Consider the following 20869-nt stretch of genomic DNA (forward strand, 5'->3'; position numbering starts at 1 on the left):
GAATGTTATTTCTTTGTCATGACTTCTCTAAGATAACATCTTATTACAACACTACCTTTGAAATAAAACCTTTGTGGTAACTTCCCTCAGAACAAGTGAAGAAAGTTCTTGTCATGCAAGTATATTGCAAAAGGGAACATTCAAAAGCTTAACCAAACCCTGATATGTCTAGACCTGAGAGAGTAATAAGCATAGTTAGAGGAAACACATGCCCTTTAGAAACTTCCGATCTAATTCAAGAGACATCATGTACTTAAGTAAAAATGGCATTAATTTTTTTTAAGCAATTATTATGCAAGCAAAGGCAAATATAGTGACATGAGAAACAACCTGGGACCTAGAATTACTCAGTTCCTTTGTTCATTAACTTGACCACCTATCCATTCATTTCCTAATTTATTCACTGATTCATTCCAGGGCTATTTAGTGAGTATGCGCTCTGTGACAGGTACTGACCAAGGCTATCCTATATAATAAAACCCTAACATGCAAATCAACCGAATGGCAGAATGACCACCCAGGGGGCAGATACTCAATGCAGGAGCTGCCCCCTGGTGGTCAGTGTGCTTCCACAGGGGGAGTGCTGCTCAGTCAGAAGCCGGGCTCATGACTGGTGAGCACAGCAGTGGTGGTGGGAGCCTCTCCCACCTCTGCTGCAGACAGGCGGTAAGGAGAGAGGGGTCCTGGACTGCGAGAGCCCTGGACTGCAAGAGGGATGTCTGACTGCCAGCTTAGGCCCAGTCCCTGAGGGGATCAGGCCTAAGCCAGCAGGCGGACATCCCCCGAGGGGTCCTGGATTGCAAGAGGGTGCAGGCTGGGTTGAGGCCCCCCCACCCACCCACAGTGCACGAATATTGTGCACTGGGCCTCTAGTGTGCATATAAAGATGAGTGAGAACCAACTTCTACCCTGGAACAACATAGAGTCAGGAAGTCATACATAAAACAACAGATTGGGGAAAACTCGGTGATGAAGATCAACAGAGCAGAAGACATGGAGGGATAGTGGCTGAGCCTGCAAGAGGGGGCTCTGGAAGCTTCACAGAAGAGAATGCTGGCCTGGGGCCTGGGGATGGAGTTGGTGAGAAGAAAACAGGTGAACGTTTTAGGCAAAGGGACAGTCAAGACCAAGGCATAGGGGTGTGAGAGAGCACAACAATTTTGGAGCATAGCATTCTTTGGGATGTTTAGACTTGAAACCACAGAAATCCTGGAAGAAAACAGGCAGTAAAATCTCACACATTTCCCACTGTAACATTTTTTCTGATCTATATCCTCTGGCAATATCTGTGTTTATATTTTTCTTTTTTAAAATCTTTATTGTTGAAAGTATTATATATGTCCCCCCTTTTCCCCATTGACCTCTTCCAGCCTACCCCTGCCCCCTACCCCAGGCCTTTACCACCCTATTGTCTGTGTCCATGGGTATGCATATATGCATACAAGTTCATTGGTTGATCTTCCCATCCACCTACCCTCCCCTGCCTTCCCTCTGAGGTTCAACAGTCTGCTTGATGCTTCTATTTCTCTGGATCTATTTTTATTCATCAGTTTATGTTGTTCATACGATTCCACATATGAGTGAGGTCATGTGATTCTTTTCTTTCTCTGACTGGCTTATTTTGCTTAGCATAATGCTCTCCAGGTCCATTCATGCTGTAGCAAATGGTAAGAGTTCTTTCTTTTTTGCAGCTGTGTAGTATTCCCTTGTGTAGATGTACCATAGTGTTTAATCCACTCATCTTCTGATGTGCACATAGGCTGTTTCAAAATCTTAGCTATTGTAAATTGCTCTGCTATGAACCTATGGCAAGGATGTAGAGAAAAGGGAATCCTTGTGCACTGCTGGTGGGAATGCAGACTGGTGCCGCCATTATGGAAAACAGTATGGAGGTTCCTCAAAAAATTAAAAATGAAAATGCCATTGACCCAGTGATCCCACTTCTAGGAATATATCCTAAGAAATCAAAAACACCAATATCTGTGTTTTTAATGTCAGATTTCTTTTCAAAGCCTTTGCAGTGTGGTTCAGCTCTGTCCCCCATGTGCTCCACCTAGTGGCCAGTTAGGGCAGTGGTCTATTTTTTTCAGTTCTCAAACTCTCTGGCATAATACAGGGTGGGGCAAAAGTAGGTTTATAGTTCATAAATAATACAATAATAAATAACAATACAGAAACAAAAACTCTATGTTTTGCATATTCACAACTCTAAACCGACTTTTGCCCCACCCTGTATTTAGGATCAAATCCATGCATTGGCAGCTTGGGAGTGAGCTAGAAGTCACAAACAGATTGATAGGGCTGCTTTCCTGAGCTCTTCTCTCTCCGTGATCCCCCCACTAATTTTGGGTTTCCTGTGGCTTCTCTTTTGCCGCCACTTCTATCACTGCCAAAGATCTCACTCTTTCTCCTCAGGCCTGAACTAGAGACCAATTGCATCGCACCTGCCTTGGCTGGCCTGGCGCCAGCGCGTGTCATAGTGTGGTCGTCCGGACGGTTGTTCTGCTGTTCGACCGTTCGGTCGATTTGCATATTACACTTTTATTATTATAGATATTTTTATTATAAGAATACAATATAAAATCTATCCTCTTAGCAAATTTTTAAATATAGAATATAATCTAATGTAGCTAACTACAGGCACTGTACTGTGCAGTAGGTTTACGATAGGCACCATGTTGTACATAGATCTCTCAGACTTACTCATTTTGCATAACTGACTGGTACTTTGTGCCTTTTGATCAAGACCTCCTCGTTTCCTCCTTCCTTCACTCCTGGTAACCACCACTCAAGGAATCATTGTTGGGGAATGTAAATTGGCGCAGCTAATATGGAAAACAGCATGGAGGTTCCTCAAAGAATTGAAAAATAGAACTACGACATGATCCAGGAGTCCCACTTCTAGATATATATAAAAATGAGTTGAAATCAAGATACTAGTATTGAAGAGGTACCTGCTTTCCCATGTTCATTGCAGCTGCATTCACAACATCCAAGACATGGGAACAACCTAAATGTCCATTAAGGGATGAATGGATAAAGAAAATGAAGTATTTACATTCAATGGAATATTATTCAGCCTTTAAAAAAAGGAAATTCTACCATTTCCAACAATGTGGGTGAACCTGGAGGACATTATACTCAAGTGAAATAAGCCAGACACAAAAGAACATATAATACAAGATCCCACCTTTCTGAGAAATCTAAAGTAGTCAAACTCCCTTTTTCTTTTTTAATCTGGCTAGAAGTTTATCAATTTCATTAATTTTTAAATGAGCTAGCTTTTGGTTTCATTGGGTTTTCTCTATTGTTATTGTCTTATATTGCATTGAGTTCCATTCATCTATTCTTCCCTTTCTTCTTACATTAGGTTTAATTTTTCCTGTTTCTATCTTCTTAAGATGGAAGCTCTGATCATTGATTTCAACTGTTGTCCTTCTCATATAAATATTTAAAGCTATAAGAGAGGAGCATTTACTTGGAAGTCCATGTTAACATCTCTGGAATCAGGATAGATCTTACCTTCAGTAACATCTTACAGTGGTAACTCTCATCACATTTTCTTTCTTAGTGGTACACACAGTAATGAAGCATCTTGCTATCATCAGTGTCCTAGATTCAGTGAAATACAGTATCATATAATTCTTTTGAACTTAGTTTATCTAATAACTACTTAGTAAAGATCCTGACACAATGATACTTGGGCATCATAGCTGCTCTCTCTTTGCCATTGTTTATACTTTGTTTATATCAGTCTTTTATCATTTTATTATCCTGAAAATTGAGGGTTCCTTGAGAGCTATATTAAGATCCTCCAAAGTAACTAGTAGAATATTCTGCATACAGGGTGCACAATGCTGGTATAGTAAATAAAGGATAAGAGACTTGATTGCCGAGCATAGCTTTAGAAGCGGCCCCAAAACAGAAGCCCTCTGAGTCCATAATTAATGTATATATAAAAATTGCAAGTATGTATATGTTGCTGGATATATCTCATCTTCAGTGAACTAGCAGTGTACAGTGCTGTACTTTTCTACTTAAAACAGAACTCTTTGTAATTCATCATAAATCTTTTGCTGCATTTTTTGTTTGTTTAGACATAGATTACCTTTGAGTTGTTTCCTATTTTGAATTAAATATGCAAGTATTTGTACTGTATATACTCCCACTATTTGTCTGTTTTCTTAATAATCTCACCCAATATGTGTTTCCTTTGGATATGTTATGTCTGAGTTTTTATTTTCTTTAAGTGAATGAAATAGAGCATAAAATTATTGCTTTTAATCTCTTTAGCTCCTTAAAACCCTGTTGTTGTCACCTTCTTAGAGGACTTCCTGGCAAGGCAATATTACAGCCTAGTGTTCAATAAGGCTTTAATCCATATCCAGTCTCCTCCTCTTCTTCCAAGTCTAGCATTTCAGCAGATGAAGTTTTCTTATTTGTTTTTCCTCATTACAGGGAAGTCATATCACATATACATTTAACTGACTTCAGACCTCAACCCCAAGGGAAAAAGGGACTCTACTGTATGCTTAGCTGCCTGGGGAATTACTAAAAAGAAGAGCCAAGGGGTTTATCCTCACATTGGAGACAATTTATCAGTGAGCCTTCTCTTTTTGTTCAGAAAGACCCAGGTTTCATGGACACGGCTCCTTGGAAGCCAGCGTGTCTGTTTACCAGTTAGAACACTTTTGGCCTGGATGAACAGAATGCTCCTCTAGAAGTGGCTTAAACAACAAGGATTCATTTGTCTCACATAATGAGAAATCCCAAGTCAGGCAATCCTAAGGTTGGTGGAGTGGTCTAGTGATTTCACCATTCTGGTCTTTCCCTTAGAATTTCAATACGACTGCAACATAGCCCCATACAATACCCACCCTAAAGTCTCTTTTCCTTTTTTAAGCGACGGTGTGTCTCTCTATCACCAAAGAGGAAAGCTTTTCCATGAACCCCACATGCGCCCCCTCATGTATCTCATTGTCCAGGATTGTGTGACATTGGGCAGGAGTCGGGGGAAGCGAGGGTGTAGAATATTTACACTATCTGGTGGGAACAAGGAAGAAAAAGGTGGGCAACCAACAGTGTCTGCATGTGTGTGTGTGTGTGCACATGTGAGTAAGATGTATGGAGAGAAATCTAGGTTGGCTTTTTGTATGGACAAAGGCTCGCGCTTCCATATGAACTTGTACATGGACTTATACGGATGACCTGCCCCAGTGGAGGAGGAGGATGGCATTTGGGCTAAACTCGCCTTTGCTTCCTATGACACAGTCAGAACTTTGTATGTTGTTTTAGTTACTTGAAATTTTGTGATTTCAGGTTGAGTCCAGAAATCTTCCTGAAACGCCCTGTGGTTGAAGGAAATCGTTGGAGGTTGGACTACATTCTTAAACGAAAAGCAGTATGTACTTTCCGAACAAGTGCTGATGTGATTTCTTAAATGCTTATTGCCTCTTAAATGCCTTTTCTTTTTAAAGTCCTTCATGCATACTTATAACTTTTTTTTTAGAGTTGGATAGAAAAGTAGAATACTTTCTGTTTTCAAATTCAGTTGGTTCTGATTTTTTTCCTGTTGTTCTAAAATGCATAATATTTTAGCCTAATGCAAAGCATGATTTTTATTAGCAATTCTAATTTTTATTTTTTTAATCAGTTATGGGTAGTTAATTTTATAGTCAAAATTTGTGATAAAATTTTATTAATGGATAATAAAAGATGAAATAAAACATAGCATTTTTATTTTACTTACTATGCTGTTATTTGAGCAAAAGACAAAATTATCTGAGATTTCACTCAGATGGGGCCAAGCTGATGTTGAAGAATATCAAGGAAGAGGGACATTAAGAATTGGTGCTGTTCTATTTCAGTTTGGGGACAGTTCCTGGTAATAATGTGAAATTGTTTCCTGTGCAGTTGACCATGTAGATTCTGGGTGAGCACTGAGTGTGCTCTTTTTATTATAAAAAATAAATAACTGAATCAGTATAGCAGGTTCATCAAAGACTACTTTGCATGCATATTTCTAGTGAAATTTTTTATGTAGTTGTCCCTTAACCAAGTCAAATTAAGGTGAAGTAGAATAGAACTGGATTTCTTATTAATCACATTCAAATGGGGAATGCTAGCCTTTTTACTATTATTTGAAACTGTCTTAATCTTGTTTATTCTATCATTAAACATTCCTGCAGAATTTGTCGATCCTAAGTAATCGTGGATAGTATTTTACTATTCCTCACAGCCTACACTCGTTTCTTTTCCCCCATCCTTTCCATTCCCCTACCTCTTGCCCCACTCACCTTTTCCTTTCCCTTCAATGTCTTTTCCCCATGTTTTTACTTTAGGATTTTTGCAGATATCAAAATCTTTGATTTTTAGTATCTGAGCTCACTGCTAATATTGGAGACTGAAATTGGTCATCTTTATTTCAGACACATGTCTTGCCACACAGCATCATTTTCATGGCTAATCTAATGTGTTGTTTGAACAAAAGTCTATTCACCAAATTGGAAATTCTGGTCTTGAAAAGCATTATTTGCATAGTCATTAAATAATTTAGCATACAGTTATCTCCTGATCCACGTACTAGACTAATTACTAATTCGTGTATGAAAAGGATTCCATCTCTGCCCATGGAAGGCTTGCTCAAGGACTCACGCTCTGGGCTCAATCCTAGGATTACCAAATGTGTTTTTGTATGTTGAATGGGCTATAATTTTCTCCAGGAGTCAATCATACTAGTAAATCCTCTCCTTACAGTACTTATCCAACACTTTACTGTTTTAGCTTTCAATCAACATGCGTTTGCTGAATGCCTAGTGAGTGCAGGGCACTTGGATAATCATATGTGAACATACATAAATAAATAAGAAGCATGATTCTTGACCTGAAGAAGCTTAAAAATTTCCCCAAGAGTCAATTGAGTACAGAGATAGGGCCAAGATTCAAAGGCAGGAGGGAGAGCATTGGGTAAGTCTGGTGGGGAACTCCTCAGGACATGAGAGATTTAGGGCATTTAGAATGAGCAAAAAAATTAAAAAGAAGACGTTTCTAGATGTAGGAAATGGGGTGTGAAAACAGGAATTCAGAAGGCTTTGCCAGTCACAGTAAGGTGACAAGGTTGATTTCACCTGAGTGTTAGCACAGGTAGGATGGCGGATCAAGATAGAAAGGCAGGCTGCAGCTAGGACGTGAAAGGTTGATGATCCAAGCCAGTGGCTTGGGCTTTGTGGAGTACAGTGGGGATCTACTGGGATGGGGGTGTTATGGATGACGGGCGATCTGATCAAAGTGATGTGTTGGAAGGTGAATCTAGTAGTGGGAGGAAGTGGGACAAACTCAGATTTAAAGAGCTAAAGTTTAGCCCTAACCGGTTTGGCTCAGTGGATAGAGCGTTGGCCTGCGGACTCAAGGGTCCCAGGTTCAATTCCGGTCAAGGGCATGTACCTTGGCTGTGGGCACATCCCCAGTAAGAGGCAGCTGATCGATGTTTCTCTCTCATCGATGTTTCTAACTCTCTATCTCTCTCCCTTCCTCTCCGTAAAAAATCAATAAAAATATACAAAAAAGGGTGGGGGAGGATGGGGGTTAATGGGGGGGGATGAGGACACATTTGTAATTCCTTAACTAATAAAGAATTTAAAGATTTTAAAAATATATATATATATACAAAAAAAAGAGCTAAAGTTTAGATTATTTGAGTGTGAGATGCATATGGAACATCTAAGTAAACTCCAGAAAGTAGTCGATGCCAGAACAGGGCTCAGGAGGAAGATCCTGCAAGCCAGGCCCTCGACCTCATTTTCGCTGGCAGATGTTTGTTTATCCCCTTAGTGTACCTACCCAGTTTCCTTTTCTATCACAACCATGGCTTCTCTTTGCTTTTATTGCCTGTGAACCCCGGTAAGGTTCCAGGTGGACACCGGGGCCCAGTAATTATTATGGCCTGATAATGGTGCTTTATTTGAATTTTATCAGCTTCCTGAAACTTGTGATTTTTGAATTGTAGATAATGATTTTTAAAATTTCATAAGGAGATAGTAATGCTGTTAAATATTAACTTCTCAGTGGGTCATTTAGCAGAATTGCTCTTCTGTAATCTAGCTATGGCATATTATTAATTTGGTCATGCCTTTTTAACACTTGGATCATTCCAAATTGACATTTCATATGCTTATGAACAGTTTCATATAAATAATTGTTTCTGAAAGCCACTAATTTCACAAAGTAGTGGGTTGATAACATTATTTTTGCATTAACAGGTCCCAGAGGTTCATAAGGTTGATTTAAATAAGTGATTTTTTTTCCTTCCATTTGATTGTGCAGATTTTAGGGAAGGAACTTAGTGTTTCTGCCTCATAGCCAACATATAGGCAAACATCTCTTAAAATGGCTGTTTCTTAGGGGGAAAATACAATATTTTGTTTCTCTGTAATGACCGAGTTGATATTTCCCTGTCTCTTTGGTCTTCTGATATGCAATGTTACTATTTAAAATAGTCTAAGCTAACCTTGAGAGGCAGAGTGTTTGCAATTCAAATCAACATCCCAAGGTTTCCCACAGTCCTGCATTGTCTACACTAAGAGGTGAGATAATTAGCTTCACGGTTATGGTAACTATATCCTTGTACCCAATTGGTATATTTCAACCTTAGCGATATGTAATACTTCTCATGAGACTTTCACCAAAAGAATCTTCAAGCACAGCAACCTGGGGGCTTACAGAACAAGGTGTAGGTCCTCAGGGGGCTTTTGTCATCTGGTTCATTTCTTACTGTCCCAGATCACAGGGCACATTCTAGAGTGGCAGTCTGTGAGCAATGGGAGAGAGGGATGTCCAGGGTTATCAAATGAGATAAATAATCATATCTCTGCCCAGAAAAATCAGAGAGAATCTTATCAAAGTGGTGACCTGGAAGGGCATGGCAGGGAAGGGAGAAGACATGTCCAACTTTGAGGTCTGTGCTTTAGACAAAACTGGTTAAAAAAGAAAACAACGAAACAACTCACAAGCATTTGTGATCTTACATCCCAATGCTGCCTGCAATTAACTGGCAAGGACATGGATTTTTTTCATTCCACCCCTGGGGAATTCTTGGACAAGTGATAAAATCCGCGATTAGCCTGTGGAACTGTAAGCTAAGCTCTCTTCAAGCAATGGACAGACCTGGCTGCATCCAGGAAATATTTTGACCACAGTACTTGGAACAACCTGAGAAAACGCTGGCTCAGAAACAAAGTCTCTTGATTTCAACTCTGAAAAATGTTTATGTGTTTTGTTTTTGCATGTGTGATGTGTATCTAAAACTCCTAAAGCTTCCTACTGCTGACAGTATTGTGTCTGTTCTACTTGAGTAAAAGCAAATTAGAAAAGAGGGCAGAACGTTCATCTTTGGAAATTCAAGTTTGATGACATTGACTCTGTGGAACCTTCTGGCTAGTTGACTTGAGTAGAGATAAGAAACATGGTGTTGCGCAGTCAAATCCCAGCCATTCCTTTGTTTTCCTACTTCCCCTATTAATACTTTCCTTCCACCTCTCCTAGCAAAAGTCGGTAAAAGGCATTAGAAAAACATTGGCTGTTTGAAAAGTGTATTTTTTTAAATTACAGAGTTAATATTAGTCCTTTTGTTTTCTTTCTAATTTGGATTTCATTTTGCATAAATATTCCCCACATTTGTATAAGTCTCCACAATTATGACCCAGGAAATGCCTTTGTTCCCAAGGAACATTTTTTCCTTTGCCGTTTAGAGTTTATGGGAGTGTTGCAATGCATTGACCAAAAGAAGAGTTTTATTGCTTTATTATCACAGAAGTCTCGTCACTAATTAGCTGTTTATTGTAGATGTGAGTAAATAATTGTAAGCCAGACTGCATAAAAATGAACTTTTTATATTTAATTACTTCCTTATTAGTCATTTGTATTTAAGCTAAAAAGACTCAAGGTCTCTACCCTATTTCCTCTAGAGTTCATTGATTTCAATGATTAAAGACACAGTAAGAAGAAAATGTCAGGTATGATAGATGGAGGGTAATAATGTAATCCATTAGCGTTAACATCTCCATTATTTCAAAAATCCATTCGTTATGCAGGTAAATGGAAAATTGTAAGATTCAGGCCAGTTCCTAAGTTGTGACTACTTTTCTTATGAGTGAGTAATAATCTCATAGGCTAAGGAGCAGAATTTCATCCATTCGAAAGAAATCAACCATGATGAAAGATATCAGCTGTAATGTACTATAACTTAGGTGGAAATTTTAGGTTTTAAACTTTATATCTTTCAATGGGAGGCTATTTTTTGGTAGCTGTTATTCAGTGCTGAATCCTAAATATTCAAATAGCAAAGTAAACCGGAACAATAGAGGAGAAAAATAACATAATGTTCTTGTTTTCCTTTAGAGCCCTCAGCCAGTGATTCACAGCTGAGCACTCAGTGGCCAGAGCAGTAGACATTAATCTGTTCACTTCTTGTCTACACTTTCACTTCCTGATCTCTTTACTCCAATAATAGTTACATCATTATAACAAATAATGAGCAAGTTCCAAAAGTCTGCTGGTAACCAGGGAAATAGAATGACTACTTTTTTTTCAGAGCAAGAGTTAATCTTCTCCTAGTACTCACATTTCCTCAATGCAGCCCAGACTGTGAATCTAGTGTGTCCCTTCAAAAATATATACACTTCTTAGATAATACTAACGTCAAGAAAGTTAAATTATTAGTATTATGAATATGTTATTATAAGGCTTTAGGGGCCAAAATAATACTTCTTGGTACTGGCAGAACAATATTTGGGAATTGTATATGTGTTTGGTTTACTCCAAGTTTTGACATCCTGCAACCTAAAATACAAACTTCTATATTATTTTCCATTTTAAATATATTTGTATTGATTTCAGAGAGGAAGGGAGAGGGAGAGAGAGATAGAAACATCAATGTTGAGAGAGGATCATTGATCAGCTGCCTCCTACACACCCCACACTGGGGATGAAGCCCGCAACCCTGGCATATGCCCTAACTGGGAATCAAACCATGACCTCCTGGTTCATAGGTCAACCCTCAACCACTGAGCCATTTATGACTCAAATTTCCATGATAAACAATGCCTAATTATCATGGATTATTCATTTACACTCCAAATTATTCTCTGCCACTATAATTTATTAGATATGCCTACATCTCTAATAATTTAGGAAGTATTATGAAATATTTCTTATGGTCTAATCTCTGGGATATTAAGTGCCTACTTTAGATACATTATTCAATATGTGTGCAATATGTTTCAGAATGCTTTCAGAGCTGCTGGAAATAGAGAGTGCAAATTTAAATGCTGCAAACTTCACAGCAATACTGAGGATGCACACCTAAAAAGTAAAAACATAGCACAGGAAGTGGGGGTAAATGAGACAAGAGTGTCCTGGATAAGTACATTCTGACCTATATGTTGAGGGGGAACCATCTGAGTGGACATGGAGAAGGGGAGGGATGTTCGGGGGCGGGGCAATTTAGCAAAGGCTGAAACCTTGTCACCACCCAGAACTAGAAAAGGAGGTACTGCTACTTCTTTGTACTACCAGTTGCTGAACATTCTCCTTTTTGATGGTTAATATTAATAATAAATGTTATTTCTATAACATTTAAAGTTTTCCAGACACCTTTGATTTAATTTGACCCTCCTAATGGCCTTGTCTATTTTCTTTTAGCTCCAAGTGTTCGTTTGTGTGACACTGCTAAAATTCTGGGATTTTTGAATGTTAGAGAAGATGACTTCTGAAGTCATTTCACTGGTGAAATCAACATTAATGATTCAATTATGGGTTAAAAGTGTGAACCAATACATTTATCTCCTAAAAATTAAGAAATGTGCCCTGGCCAGTTTGGTTCAGTGATTAGAGCTTTGGCCCTTAGACTGAAGGGTTTGATTTTAGTCAGGAGGCAACCAATCACACATCAATTTATCCATTTTAATAATTTTTTTATTTTTAAAGAAAAATTTTAGCCCAGCAGGTATGGCTCAGTGGTTGAGTATTGACCTACCAACTAGTAGGTCATTGTTCGATTCCAGGTCAGGGTGCATGCCTGGGTTGCGGGCTCGATCCCCAGCATGGGGTGTGAAGGAGGCAGATGATAAATGATTCTCCCTCATCATAAATGTTTCTAATTCTCTCTCCCTCTTCCTTTCTTTCTGAAATAAATAAAAAACAAAATTAAAAAAAAAAAAAAACAAACAACAAAAAATTCTATGAAACATACCCCAGGAACATTAAGGGATATTTAGTTTAAATTATAACAGAGGTTTGTTTTTAATCACTTCAACAGTTGAAGTACAAAAAAACAAACAAACAAACAACCCTAAACCTGTAACATGAATCAGATCAAAGCTTTCTAAATGATATGTGTTTGGAAACGTTCTCAGGTGTAAGACTATGAGACACTTTTAGTAGTTGAGATTGTAATTTCAAGGTTCTGTCTCTAGTCAAATATTGACACTGTCTTGGCATAACAAATTGTAGGAACGGAAGAAAGATAATATTTATTTTTTACATCTGGGTCTTAATATACATACATTTTCGTTTCACCTTCCTTGTATTGTGTTGTTCATTAAATATTTTACTATACTTGTTTATAGAAGAAATTTTAGAAAATATAGTGCGCAGAAAGGAAGAAGAAAAAGAAAACCATAATCTACCTACAGAAATTCTCATTCCTGCCTGTGTTTTCTCCTGTGACAGCAAGAGGGGGTGAGGATCTTCATAATACTGTACAAAGAGGTGGAACTTGCACTTGGAATAAACAGTGAATACAGCAAGAAGACTTTAATGCGTCTACACCCCAACATAAAGGTATTCAGGTTCATCTTGCTGAACCATGTTTCTTCTTTATTATTCTGTAGTTTTTCAGGTTTATTTTGCTCTGAGCAGTGGTAATGTGTAGAATTTCCTAATGTATATATTGAATAAATAGGATTGTGTTCTCAGAAATAAAAGAAAATACTATAATTTTTTTAAATACTTCTAATATTGATGGAGTCAACAAGGGTCACATTTCTGCTTTTCTCACCCTGACTAGAGGCCTGCTGCACAAAATTCACGCACCAGTAGGGTCCCTAGGCCTGGCCGACGATCAGGGTCGATCAGGGCCTTCTGGCTGATGGCTGGGGCCTCCCTTTCCCAGCTGCTGGCTGCCAGCTGGGGCCTTGCTTCGTTCCGCACCACCCCCTGGTGGTCAGTGCACATCATAGCAAGCGATCGAACTCCCAGTCTTCTGGTCAAACTCCCAAGGGGACACTTTGCATATTAGCCTTTTATATATATAGATTATATATATAGATAATTTAGTTAAGAGCACACTCCCTAGATTTGTTTTGAGGCCTGTCAAGTTTCCATTCTCATTAAGATGATCCTAGAATCTCTAAAATGTGATCTCCCTGTGGCATCCCTTGAATACTGATAGCAACAAAGACTTAAGGACTTAAAGTACTTTTCTTTTAAAAAAATATTTTTTATTCATTTCAGAGAGGAAGGGAGAGGGAGAGAGAGATGGAAACATCAATGATAAGAGAGAATCATTGATCAGCTGCCTCCTGCATGCCCCACACTGGGAATCAAGCCCACAACCCGGGCATGTGCCCTGACCGGGAATAGAACTCTGACCTCCTGGTTCATAGATCGATGTTCAGCCACTGAGCCATGCCAGCCAGGCCTTAAAGTACTTTTCTTAATGACATCTTGTTATTTGATATTTTACTAAAGACCTAAAGCTTATCAATAAATATTTCCCAGTCAGCCCTGGCCAGTGTTCTCAGTGGTTAGAACATCAGCCCATGCACCAAAGGGTCTTGGGTTCCATTCCTGCATTAGAGAGAATTCTTTACAAGCAGAAAGTTAATAACTCCTCAAAGTACCCTTCAAATTAAGAGTTGCCAAAATATCTATCTCCCTATATTCATATGCTTCCTATTTTGACTCCATGGCTGCCAAAAGATCAATATAGTTATTTAAAAACTAGAGGCCTGATGCACGAAATTCATGCACGGGGGGGGGGGGGGGGTCCCCTCCGCCCAGGCTGCACCCTCTCCAATCTGGGACCCCTCGGGGGATGTCCAACTGCCCATTTAGGCCCGATCCCTCTCCAATCTGGGACCCCTCGAGGGATGTCCAACTGCCCGTTTTGGCCCGATCCCTCTCCAATCTGGGACATTCCTCTCACAATCCAGGACCGCTGGCTCCCAACTGCTCTCCTGCCTGCCTGCCTGATTGCCCCTAACCGCTTCTCCCTGCCAGCCTGATCCACCCATAACCACTCCCTTGCCAGCCTGATTGATGCCTAACTGTACCCCTGCCAGCCTGGTAGCCCTTAATTGCCCTCCCTTTCAGGCCTGGTCCCCCCCAACTGCCCTCTCCTGCTGGCCATCTTGTGTCCACATGGGGGCGGCCATCTTGTATGTTGGAATGATGGTCAATTTGCATATTACCTCTTTATGATATAGGATTTGCCACAGATAGAGATGTTGTTTAAACATTTTTAGAGTTTTGTTTTTTTTAAATAATACCAGATATATCCTTTTAGGGGGGAAAGGGAATTAGCTATTTCTTTGAGCTGACTTTTATAAGAATATGTGCCCAAGCTTCAAGCTAAATGGCAGTTGCCCCAAAATGTAGAATGAGTGAGGGTGGGGGAGGCTTCAGATGTAACTAGGAGTCTTCCCAGTTAAATACTGAGAATAAAAGGTGAAGTTTGGGGATTTTCTTTGGTGTATACAGAGCCCATTTTGGTATTTGAATTATAGAAAATGCTACTCAGGGGTGAAAACAGAAGGTCATTTAAAAAATCATGTTACATATGCAATTTTTTCCTCTTAAGGTGATGAGGCACCCAGATCACGTGTCGTCCGCCGTATATCTGTGGGCTCATCATGAGAAACTTGTCATCATCGACCAGTCAGTGGCCTTTGTAGGCGGGATCGATCTGGCCTATGGCAGGTGGGATGACAATGAGCACAGACTCACGGACGTGGGCAGCGTGAAGCGTGTCATCTCTGGACCGTCTCTGTGTTCCCTCCCAGTGAGTAATGTCATCTTTACAGAACTGCATAAGAGGGACACAGTTTGTGTAAATATATATGACTAGCGGCCCGGTGCACGTGGGGTCCCTCACTGTGGCCCACTGGGATTGGGCCGAAACCCGCAGTCCAACATCCCCTGAGGGATGTAGTAGTGCGGGAAGTGGCAGGCGACTGGGGAGGAGCCTGGGCTGGGTGCCTTGCCACTCCCGCTCATCCTGGCCCCACTGCACCTGCCACCACTGGGTAGGCTCGCTGCTGCTCCTCTGCAGTTTCTGCGCACCCATCCTAGGGTGATACTGGTGCGCCCATGACCGAGAAGTGGCCGCAGGCTCGCGCCCAGTCAATACCGATGCTGGTCTGGATCCTGGTTCCAGTCCAGATGGGGGACGGGTGCACAGGGGGAGTATCCGTGGGAGAGGTTCACACCACCACAGCTGCACTCGCCAATCGTGAGCCCGGCATCTGGCGCCCCTCAGTCAGAGGAGCACTCCCGCTGTGGGAACACACTGACCACCAGGGGGCAGCTCCTGCATTGAGCATCTGCCCCCTGGTGGTCAGTGCATGTCATAGCAACTGGTTGAACGGTTGAATAGTCGAATAGTCGCTTAGGCTTTTATATATATAGACTAGAGGCCCAGTGCATGAAATTTGTGCACAAGTAGGGTCCCTAGCGGCTGTCAGCCTCCCTTCCCCGGCTACCGGCTGCTGGCTGCTGGCCAGGGCCTTCCTTTTTTCCGTGCCACCCCTTGGTGGTCAGTGCATGTCATAGCGAGCGATAGAACTCCCAGTCAGTCGAACTCCTGAGGGCACACTTGGCATATTAGGCTTTTATATAGATAGATAGCCTGACTGATTGATTGAACAAGAGTGACATTGAGTCAAACATAGACACACCTGGTTTGTTTCTTCTCTTGTAAGAAGAGAAAATAGATTCAATGGAGCATCTGCTCTCTCATACTCCACTCCTTTGTTGTCCATTTAAATTAAAGATTTATTTGCTATTAGGAAAACAGTTTATTAACAAAAATGTACAGCAATTGAACTTTAAGTTAAATAAGCTGCCTTATTATATGCAGGTAACTGCCAAAGTTTTTGGCATCTTCCTACTTAAAGATGTATAAAATAGGATAGGTAATTCTATTTGAAAGTAGGAGGTTAATAACTTCACCAACTACCTTTAAACCAAGAGCTGCCAAAATATATCTATATGCCTATATTCATATATTTATTATCTCAACTCAAGTGGTTGCCAAAATATCAACATACTTATTAAAGAAGTTGATGGGCTTCATCCTATTTTACTGCTGGCTATGTTGGTACTTTTTCTGGGAAAACTGAAATGTGGTGAATTGGTTACAGGGAGGATAATTGACAGAAAAAAAGCATTGCTTACTTAATATTTAGCAGAGAAAGTTCAGTGGCTCAACAGTGAGCGTAACTTATATAATTGTTAAGACAATTCATTGGTATAAAATTTCAGGAATTTGGCCTGAAAGAGTACCCACGCTGGAATGCCTGCTGTTCCTTTGGCAGTATTTAAAGCCTTCACAAGAATCCCTACTGCCCTGCGGCTGACCTCACACCTTATTGTGTGTCTGTTAAAAACTTCTGTCCTGTGCCAACTTTACACCTCACCCTACTGGAATGAAAGGGCCACAGCGCAGTGTATTTGATGCGGTGTCTTTTTGTTTTGTTTTGTTTTGTTTTTAATAGTCTTCACAGGCTGAAATAACAGAATCTATGGAATCCTTAAGCCTCAAAGATAAAAAGGAGTCTGCTAAAAATCTGCCCATCCTGAAGACTGCTGATGATATGGATTCAAAACTGAAAGGCATAGGCAAACCCAGCAAGTTCTCCAAATTCAGCCTCTACAGGCAGTTGCACAGGCACCACCTGCACGGCTCCGACAGCCTCAGCAGCATCGACAGTGCCTCCAGTAAGTTGCCGTCGTGGCTAGACCTGATTGGGACCACACTCTGTGGCCTCCGTAGCCAGACACTGCACCCCTGTTTTGAGAATCTACCTTTCTATGGTGGGGTAAATGGATCAATGCCGAAAGGTCACTAGATCATCTTATTCAACATCTTGCCGTCGCATGGCCTTGTCGGCCTCATTGTAGAACAGATTTATTCCTTTATTCACACGAGTCATCATAACAAACACAAGTCGTGCTTCTGATGGTAGCAGAATGACTAAGCATGGATAAAATAATGGCCAATTATAAAGGCAAAAGAAAAGTATTAGGTATACTCTATACTTTTTTTTTTAGAAAAACAATATTTCATTTCTCGTCCCATCCAGAAATACAACAAGCATTTCTCCTCAAACATCAGATTTTCTGCATCTTAGAAATGTGCTGTTCTTTTTTATCCTTGCAATGTCCTGTGACCCAGGACTTGTGACTGCTTTGATCGCCTTGCCTCGTTTTAAAAATGATCACACCTGCTTTCCAGTCTAGAAAACCTGATATATGTGTTTCTTTGTAACAAACAAGCAAGCAACCAAAAACACTCTCAACTTTCTCCAGGTTATTGTAATCACTGTAGGAGTCGTCAGAATTTAATCCATGGTTTAAAGCCCCACTTGAAACTCTTTCGCTCTTCCAGTGGTTCTGAGCAGGGGCTCCCTAGACCTGCCATAGGTAAGTGACGCGTGAAGCAGCAGCACCTTCCCAGGCTTCAGCTTGTGCTGCATGGCCAGTGAGTGTGTTTCTGGATTGTCTTTCTGTCCACACAGTTTGCACACCACACATATGGAGAGCCACGCCTGGGGGGAGCCCACGGGATTCCTACACTTCTAGCACTGAGATGAAACATAACCTAAGAAGGGTACAGCGCGGGGCACCTGCAGCTCAGTGGTGTTTTAGTTCTGTGGAGGGTGGGAGGGCTTCTCTGACGATCCAGAAAGACGTTCTTGAGGAGGGGACATTGGGGTTAGGTTTGGAAGGAATGTCATTGGGTAGGTGAGGATATGAAGACATTGCAGGTGAAGGAAATGAGGTAACGGGATGGGAAAGGGCCAAGTGCTTCCAAACGTTAGAAAATGTATCGTTCGGTTGCTATGACCAGGAAGAGAAGCGGCAGTCACATCTGAACTCCCCAACATCAATAAAGGAGTCATGCTCTAAAGGTGAATTTTCAGAAATTGTAATCTGATAACCTGTTGTAAGAAGAACCACACACTTGAGGAATACATGATCAGGCCTAATTTATGACGGTGGGAATGAAAAGGATTTGGCAATGGATCAGATAGAGGGACAAGTTGTCCGATAATATGTAGCAACCACAGTAAAACCTCAGGCTAGTGTTTATGATATGCAGGCTCTCTGAGGTCAGTGCCGGGAGCACCTGTGGTGTTATCTCCTTTTTACAGATGAGGTAACCCAGGTCCAGAGGTGATAAGTGACTTGCGCAGTGAAGCTCCCGTTCAGCCCTCCCAGCGCCCATGGTTGGGATTTGTGATTGAGCAGAAGTGCAGATTGCTGCGTCACGACCTTTGGATCTAGTGGCCTGTGGAGATGGCCGAGTTGGAACTCAGCTAACAGGGCTGGATGTGAGTCACCCCTGGTGGCAGAAACTAAAGAACCCAATGAATTAAGCTGGACCTTGAGCAGTGGTGCCCAGCATTCTTTAGTCTGGGGACTTTGCATTTTAAAAACTGATTGCTCTAATGTCATTGTTAAATAAATTTGTATGTTGTAAATCATAACATTGACAGACATTAAAAAATGGAGAAAACTGTAGATGAAGAGACATTTATTTAGAGTAAGGTTAGTACTTGATGCGTATGTGGGCTCAGGACGGCTCCCAGTGATTCCTGGGCTTGACGGAGCTTCAAAGCCCTGAGACAGGGGCCGGGAGACCCCTGGGAAGTCCAAAGAGCCAGGTGATGGGCGAATGCAGGGTCAGACATTAAAGGTAAAGAGGTGGAAACAGGCCCAGGTAGTGCTTTGTGATTCCACTTGTGACTTTGCTGCTTTAAGACTGAAGTTAGAAATGAGAAGGAGGAACGAGGTTGCCGAGCCATGACGTTGGGGGCTCTGAGTCATGACTGAGTGTCTGTGTCGCTGGCAGTAGGATAAGGAGTGGGAAAGCAGATGCAGGCAGGAGCTGAGAAACTCTGGCTAGTGTCAGGCTGAGCAAGCCGATACCCATGGAGGTGACCTGAGGACACCCATGGGTGGTTTCCAGGTGCTCATGGGAGCCTCCTCCCTAATAAACTGGATATATGTCCAGTGCAGCATTGTTTTATTGAGAGAGAGAGAGAGAGAGAGAGAAAGTAAACAACCTAAATATCCAAGACATTAAAAATGGAGGAAACTGAAGATGAGGAGACATTTTATTTATTTAGCATAAAGCATGTACTTGATGTATATGCAGGTTCAGGATGACGCCCACATATGCATCAGAATCAGAAGAACATACTGAGTGTTTCATCCCCTTGAGGGATTGTGCTCTTCTGTAAACTGTCAGTGGGGATATAAAAATAAATGTATAGAATTAATTTGTTTCATTAAATAAGTACTTATTAAGCTCCTGGTATATGCCAATCACTGTTCCAAGTATTAGGGATCTGCAGTGAACAAAACAGATGAAATTCACTTAACTAGTTGGATGTTAAGGATGGGAATTCTATCTAATAAAGAGGGACTATGCTGATTGACCCTCACGCCGTCACAAAGATGGCAGCGCCCACAGCCAATAAGGAGGGAATATGCTAATTGACTGCCCTGCCCTCAAAGATTGCAGTGCCCACAGCCACAAGATGGCTGGCAGGGGAGGAGGGCAGTTGTGGGCTATTAGGGGAGGGGAGGGCAGTTAGGGGCGACCAGGCCAACAGGGGAGGGCAGTTAGCAGTGATCGGGCCTGCAGGGGAGGGCAATTAGGAGTGACCGGGCCTGCAAAGGAGGGCAGTTAGGGGCGATTGGGCCTTCAGGGGAGCAGTTAGGCATCAATCAGGCTGGCAGGGGAGTGGTTAGGGGGCTGATCAGGCTGGCAGGCAGAAGTGGTTAGGGGCAATCAGGCAGGCAGGCAGGTGAGCAGCTGGGAGTCAGCAGTCCTGGATTGTAGAGGGGTCCCAGATTGGAGAGGGTGCAGGCTGGGCTGAGGGACACTCCCCCACCCCAGTGCATGAATTTCGTGCACCGGGTATCAAACACAACATATCAGGTGGTGAGAATTATCATGGAGAACAGGGGAAGGGGGACAGACAGAGGGGAGGAATTACTATTTTATATCGAGTGGTCAGAAAATTCTTCTCTAATGAGGTGAGTTTTTAAAAGAGATCAAAAGGAAGAGAAGAATGAGGCTAAGAGAAGATCTGGGTGGAAGGGGTCCCAGCCAGAGGAATAGCAAGTGTGAGGGCAGAGAGGCAGGAGGGGATCAGTGTTTCCAGGACTGGGCTGGGGGACCAGGAAGGGGGCAAAGTCCGAGAGGGCTGGGTCAATTACATAAGGTCTTTCAGCCCTTGTAAGGGTCTTGGCTTTCCCTTTGAGTGAGATGGAAAGTCATCAGAAGGTCCTGAGCAGAGGAGGAACAAGGTCTGACTTAGATTTTTACAGGCACATTCTTCACAGCAGACCTGGGTGGCAAGTAGTGACACATCTTGAGGTGGTGCTCATGGCATTTGCTGATGCCCTGCATGTGGGATGTGAGAGATGGAGAGGACTCTTTCCATGAATTATGTTAAATTGCAGCTTTAATTTTTTAATATGAAAAAAAAATTTATGTAAAAAAGGAAGCTCCTTCTGGAGCAGTGCTTTTCAAAGCCTGTTCCTTGGGCCCTGATGTTTCTCAGGGGTCCTGCAGAGG

At 41.5% G+C, this 20869-nt stretch overlaps 1 protein-coding gene across 1 annotated transcript in view; it reads left to right on the forward strand.

Moving 5' to 3' along the window:
• PLD1 (phospholipase D1) overlaps positions 1-20869 on the forward strand; it is a 131001-nt gene that overhangs the window by 57994 nt on the left and 52138 nt on the right. Inside the window, exons 12-16 of the mRNA XM_023753885.1 lie at positions 5320-5401; positions 12727-12837; positions 14858-15058; positions 16773-16995; positions 17587-17700. Of these exons, the coding sequence (XP_023609653.1) occupies positions 5320-5401; positions 12727-12837; positions 14858-15058; positions 16773-16995; positions 17587-17700 (731 nt within the window). The remainder of the gene's footprint in view (positions 1-5319; positions 5402-12726; positions 12838-14857; positions 15059-16772; positions 16996-17586; positions 17701-20869) is intronic.

This window comes from Myotis lucifugus, unplaced genomic scaffold, assembly GCF_000147115.1.
Source record: "Myotis lucifugus unplaced genomic scaffold, Myoluc2.0 scaffold_53, whole genome shotgun sequence".
Taxonomy (NCBI): domain Eukaryota; kingdom Metazoa; phylum Chordata; class Mammalia; order Chiroptera; family Vespertilionidae; genus Myotis; species Myotis lucifugus.